The sequence below is a fragment of the Monoraphidium neglectum genome, assembly GCF_000611645.1.
Source record: "Monoraphidium neglectum strain SAG 48.87 unplaced genomic scaffold scaffold01280, whole genome shotgun sequence".
In the NCBI taxonomy this organism is placed as follows: domain Eukaryota; kingdom Viridiplantae; phylum Chlorophyta; class Chlorophyceae; order Sphaeropleales; family Selenastraceae; genus Monoraphidium; species Monoraphidium neglectum.
In genome coordinates, this window is record NW_014012348.1 from 1 (window position 1) to 6,120 (window position 6,120).

Sequence of the window (6,120 nt, forward strand, 5' to 3'; positions counted from 1 at the left end):
CCCCTCATCCCCCCTCAACCCCCGCACCTCGTCTTTGTAAGGGTCGCACCGCTCCCTGAACCACAGCCGCAGGAACTCCTTGTCGATGTTCTGCGGCTCCTGGCCCGCAGCGTGGCGCGGCTCGTAGGTGTCTGCCAGCCAGTAGCGGCTCGAGTCCGGGGTGTGCACCTGCGGGGGCGGGCGGCACAGGCGGATCGTTCGTGAGAAGCTGTGCACGTAGCAGGTTGGGATTAATGGACGACAAATTTGTGCACATCGTCAATGAAGCGGTGTGCTGTCGTGAAGGTTTGTGTTGAGGGGCCTCTCCACATGGTGCATAGGCCCATGTGCCTGCGGCGCACAGTGCAGGGTGGGTACCTGCTGATGCTTTGCAATGAGGCTCGTTTGTGACCGCGTACCTCTTTGTTACCATGTGCCTGCTTGACGCATCTAGACCCAGCCCCACGCAATCACATGCCCTTTCCTCCTAGCCACTCGCTCCCCATCACACATTCCCACACGCGTGTGCATGCTCGTGCGCACCTCATCTATGAGCATGATGGTGCCATCCGCATCCTTCCCAAACTCGTACTTGGTGTCAACCAGCAGCAGGCCACGCTTCGCGGCCTGCAGCGCGGCACAAGCAGCGTGCAGGTGCGGGTGATGACCATTGTTGACCAGGACTCATGACCTCTTCGATGCGGTACATCAGGTCAGGCAATACAGACGATGGAGCAAAAGCAATAATGACAACAACATGTCAGTAAGTTTGTTGTGATTTTTGCTCTTGCAGCTGATTTTGCGGCGATGAGAGGGGATAGGGAGGGAGGGGGGCGACGGCCGCGACAGACCCTTGGCCTGTGGGGGGGCCCAGACCCCGCGCAGGCGCACCTCCTTCTGGCCAAACTCAAACAGCGCCAGGGCCGCGCCGCTGGCTGCTGCCCAGTCCTCTGCACTCATCATGCCCTGGCTGATGATGTCATCGGGTGACACAGGCACGTCGTGGTCCTCCGCCTGGCGGTGATGATTCCAGGGGGGGCGAGTGGTTGCTTGGGACATACCAATGGTGTGTCGGTAGATGAGGTGAGAGCTGAAGGCAGGCACTGAGTCAGATCTGTGTATGCATGCTCTGCCCAACAGGGGGGGCAGCAGCCACCAAAGCGTGGCTGATGAGCCCTGATGCTCCCTTGAAGCATGGCAGGATGACCAAGGCCGGCTGACCTTGGTGGTGGGTGTGATGACGTTCTTGTCCAGCCGCTGGTTCTTGCGCATGCCGTCGGGGAACGAGTTTCCGCAGTACGTGCGGGCGCCCGCGTTGTAGTGCGTCCAGAGGGAGGTGTCCGTGCTGCCTGCTCAGCGGGGGATCGGCAGCGCAGAGGAGAGCACAAGGCATGCGTTCACGCCCAAGCCAGCGGACGTCGCCAAGCCCAGCTCGTGATGGCCTTGAAGCTTAGAAATGCTCCAATGAGCTCGCCCGCCTGGCGGTGCCGGCAGCGCATGAAGCCTTTGCCACCCCTGCGCCGTCCCACGACCCCCCGTCCCACCCTGTCCCCCCCCACGCAAAGACCCTGCCCGCACCCGTCATGAAGCCGCGGACGACAAATTCCACTGGGAACACGCTGCACTTCTTCATCACCGCCACATTGGGGTCCGGCGTGGCCAGCAGCGCGTTGGGCACGATGTGGCGCGTCTGGTCAAACCACCAGGCCGCGGTCTGGTTGAGCACCTGGCAAATGGTGAGTTGTGTGTCCAGGCGTTGCGCAGGAGGTTGGAGGGGCTTCGGACAGACCAGCGGCCGCCAGCAGGGCAGCTGCTGACACACTGGCAGCAGCGTGCAGGCAACGGCACCATTGCCGGTGCGCCGCAGCCGCCGCAGCCGCCCTCACTGCCGCCGGCCGTCGTTCGCCCCACCTGGCCCTTGAATGGGATGGAGGCCAGCAGGCGGTCAAACGCGCTCTGGCGGTCCGTAGTCACGATGACTACGCGGTCCCCCAGGTCGTACGTGTCGCGCACCTTGCCCTGCGGTTTGAGGGTGGTCACATGGATGGGCTGCCTCGCGCAGACACTGTTCTGCACTGATACCAATCCAAGTACAACTCACGACGCTGATGGCGATGGGTTGCATGGGTGCAGGCGCAAGCGCCCGCTGGGTGGGACATCCATGCCGTCTCCCGCGCAGCGGTCAGGCAGGGTGTTGACACAGCTGCAAAATCGCTGGCGGGTGGGGCAAGCTGCTGGCCGTGCGAGCGACGGCGCACAGGCGGTCGGGCGGCTTCTCGCAGTAGCGTTTGGAAAGGTTGCATGCCACGCACCTGTCGCCGGCCGGGCAGCGGCAGATGGGTGGCTGTGAGGCAGTTGTCGACCGCCGCCGTTATAGCCTCCTGGACTTCAGGGCGGATGCCCTGGATTGATTCGACGGCCCTGCGCGCGGGGGGCGATTGCTGCTTATGCAAAGTCCATGCCCAAGGGCTGCGGACGGCGGACTCGATCTCTGGCCGCGAGCATCGCGCTTCAGCTTGGACGGCCATCAATCCGTTTCTTTAGGCAATGGCGGCATGCACTGCATCCCTTGGCATGCGGGGCTGCCGTTGGTTTGCCAACAGCGATGCACTGTGCCGGCACATTGATGCAATCCCGCAAATAAAGCCGCCGCGCACCGCGAGCTCGCCGCTGAGCAGGCCGTCCGCCGCCACCCGGGTCCACCATTCAACATACTCGTGCGAGTTTGCCGAGAGCTCGTGGGACCTGATTGCCGCCCGGGCGCCCCTCGACTGATCTGCATCGTGAGACTTGATCGGCAAAGACAGAGGAAACAACAGTAGGATATAAAACCTTACATAGCAGTGCAGCGACCTAATGATGATAGGGCCACGACTGCTCCCGACTCACCCAGACGGGTGCGGGGACTGCAGCGGCTGGGACTGCCGCAGCGTGGAGTGCAACACTGCGACTGGACTCACGCTTCATTGCTTGGTGCATCATCAGCATAACACTACGAGCCACATCCATATCCAGATTGAGGCTCAAACGTAGTGACTAGTCCCACCCCTGAACTCATAGCCTGGCAGTCCAGGCAAGCAGCAGGTGTGCCGCACGGTCAATTCTGTTTTGAACGCGTTGGCCCTGGCAGCCCTGTTCCAGATGTGCTGCAGCAGCTGGCCGTTTGATGATGCCCTGTCTAGTGACACACATGAAACCGCAACGTATGGTGTACTGGTGCTGAGCCCCGTACTGGCATTGGCTAGCAACTTGTGCAAGCGCACATGCCAACAGGAGCCCGTGCAAGACAGTAGGGCAGCACTGATGGGCTCCTTGGACAAGGACAGCAGCAGCCACGATGCAGGAGGACAGACTGAGGGCACTTGCTTGCAGCGCTACTTAGTTCTGTGTCGTCAAACCCTGAAGCTTTGAACGTCACGGCTGGCGTATCCCTTCTCGCCGCATGCACATGATGCCGAAAGCAGCACACATCCGCAATGGTGACACCATTCCTGGGATGATCCAGTCTCCCTTGCTGCTGTGAATCTTCCAAATGACAACGGGCGCCACGCAATGCCAACCCCTCAGTAACCACAAGTGCGAAAGCTCGGGAAGTTCCCGCGCTTCATACCCGACAATCCAGGCATGCGTACACACACCCGACTCACATTTAAACCCCCACCACACACACACACACACACACTTACACGAGCGTTCGCATACCTGCACACGCACGCGTGGAAGCACGCACACATTCACCGACACAGGCCAACACAGGCCAGCACGCACGCATGTGCACGCGCGCTCATGCGCACGCACCGGCACGCCCGCGTGGAAGCGCACGCGCACACGCGTGAACGCAAATGCTCACGCACGCGCACACGCTCAGACACACACACACACACACGCAGTCTGTGCACACGTGAACGCACCCACGCCCACGCACACGCACGCGCGCATGCGCACACGCAGGCACACACACACACACACGTGCACACACACACACCGTCTGCGGCATCTCAGTAGCAGTGGGGCCATGGTCAAGGGCCGCTCTGCCAGAGCCAGGGTTCACCACGAGGAGGTGTGCCGCAGGTTCGAACCCCAAAATATGGTCTGATCTGCGGCCCGCCACACGCACCGTGCTTGCGCGCGGTACGTGTGTGCGGCGCCCAGCACCCGCCCGAGGAGCCGCAAGGATTCTACCCCATATTGGCTGCGGCTGACGCCCACCCGAGGGTGGACCGCTCGCACTTTCGTCCACAGGGTGGCCTCCCCATACGGTGGCTGCCAGGGTGTCGCAAGCAGCTGGGCTGCCGCAGGATCAGCTAAGGGCCTGGAGGCCTGCTATGCTGACGCAGGTGGTGCAGTGCAGCGGCTATGTGAGTGGACTGTGTGAGGCTGAGAAGGTGGGTGATGACGAGGGAGAAGGCTTCGGAAAAGATTATGAGCCTATTTTGTGGGCGTGGGGCTTTTGTAGTCGTGGAATTCAGCTCGAATTGACCGGTCAGTTCCGCGTTTCTGAAGGCCGCTTGAAGGTCGGTTGCTTCGAGGGCGCCCGATCGTCCCCGCACAGCTCCAGGATGCCTCTAAACTCGCGCAGACATGGCCAGGGTGGGCGGCGGGGTGCGCCAGCAGCGCAGTCAAACACAGTCAGCGCGCAGTGCTTCTCAGCTTCACTGCGCTGCTGCACATGCTGCACTGCGACAGGCGCCGCGTTTTCAACCCCCTGTTTGAGCGCGACCGAGATGTTGGTCTCCAGAGGATAATCCACCAGGCAATAATCCACCAGCAATCACAAACGGTCAGCGTGCGGCGCTGTACGACTGTGCTGCACATGCAGCACAGCGATGGCCGCCGCTGCAGCTCGTCATGTCTGGTGTGCGCCAGGCGACGTTTTTGCACAACATGCACGATGAAGGATTGTCGAGGGGTGCAATGCAATTGCTCGCGGGATTTACGGGGAACAGGGGGAACATCCGCTGTGGGCTCACCTAGACATCTCAGGCGTGGGGTGCCTTGCAGGGGGCAGCCAAAGGGATGAGGATGAAGAAAGAAGGTGCACGGCCGAACACACAGCCAACCGGGCAGAACAAGCGCAGATGGCGGTGATGGCGGACTTGTCGATGGAATCATCTTGATGTTGATTGCTCTTGCTCGGCCTGCTTTGCAGCGCAGCCCCGGCCCCCACAATCAGCCGCGCCGCAGGCTGCCTGTTCAAGTGGTACTGATGCGGCATGCCGGGTTTTTTAGATTGCTTCATGGCAATGGTTACCATTGGGAGACGCCTTGTTCGCGCACCAATCCTGTGTGCCTACTTGGTTCACGACGGACACACAGTCCATCCTGGCTCGCTGTGCTGGGTGGAGGGCGGGTGTGCGCCGGTGGTGGAGTATGCATAGCCCAGGGTAGGTCTGATAAAGCGAATTACATTGAAAGATGTTTGTGCAATCTTCTCATCAGCTTGCATCGACGGACGTGGGCTGGACACACAAGGCGGCACTGCGTTGTGTCTCACCAACCAGCAGCACTCGCGAAACGACTTGAAGTTCGACTATTTGAACACTCAGGAGCTTATTTCATCAAAGGATCTTCGTTCAGACTGTCCCTGCTGGAATTCGAGAGTGCTTCCTGCTGCTCGACACACTTCAGCAAGCATGGGCTACTCGGAGGCGCCGTGGACGTTTAAGGGCAGGTCAGCGATGTTAAATCTCAGCGCAGGCACGCCCTGAGAGCAAACTGCATTTGCGGCGCCCGCTGCCGCTGCCTGTCGTTGCACATTCTGATGCGACGCGCCTCTGGATTGCAGGGCCCTGTATCAGCTGCAACTTGTGCGAGCCGAGGAGGTGAGGCCGAAAATTGTGGTGGATTACAGAATGATGGCAGGCCCGCACGGGTGACACCCTGCAAGCCCTGGGGGCTGAGGACACTATGAGCCTCGAGGCAGGGACGACGCCTGGGCGTGGCAGCCGTTGATGTCGCGACCGTTACCTGAAACCATTCACCCTTCGGCAGGCTCGCAAGTACATCCCCAATGATTTCAAGCTCGTGGATTTCTTTGGGTGAGCGCCGCTAGCAGCAGATGCATAACCCGTGGCAGTGATCGCCAACGCTGCTGGGGCGCGTCGGGCAGCCCCATGGCTTTGCCCAGGTGCGCAACCCGCC

General features: G+C 60.9%; 1 protein-coding gene across 1 annotated transcript; it reads right to left on the bottom strand.

The window, feature by feature from the left end:
• Nucleotides 1–522: 522 nt before the first annotated feature.
• MNEG_7303 (phosphoribosylaminoimidazole-succinocarboxamide synthase) lies at nt 523–2,507 on the bottom strand (the record flags this gene model as incomplete). Its single annotated transcript, XM_014044221.1, has 6 exons — nt 523–606; nt 871–993; nt 1,201–1,328; nt 1,558–1,705; nt 1,891–1,998; nt 2,292–2,507. Coding segments are annotated over 6 exons (807 nt in total), but the record flags the coding sequence as incomplete, so codon positions are not given.
• Nucleotides 2,508–6,120: the final 3,613 nt, after the last annotated feature.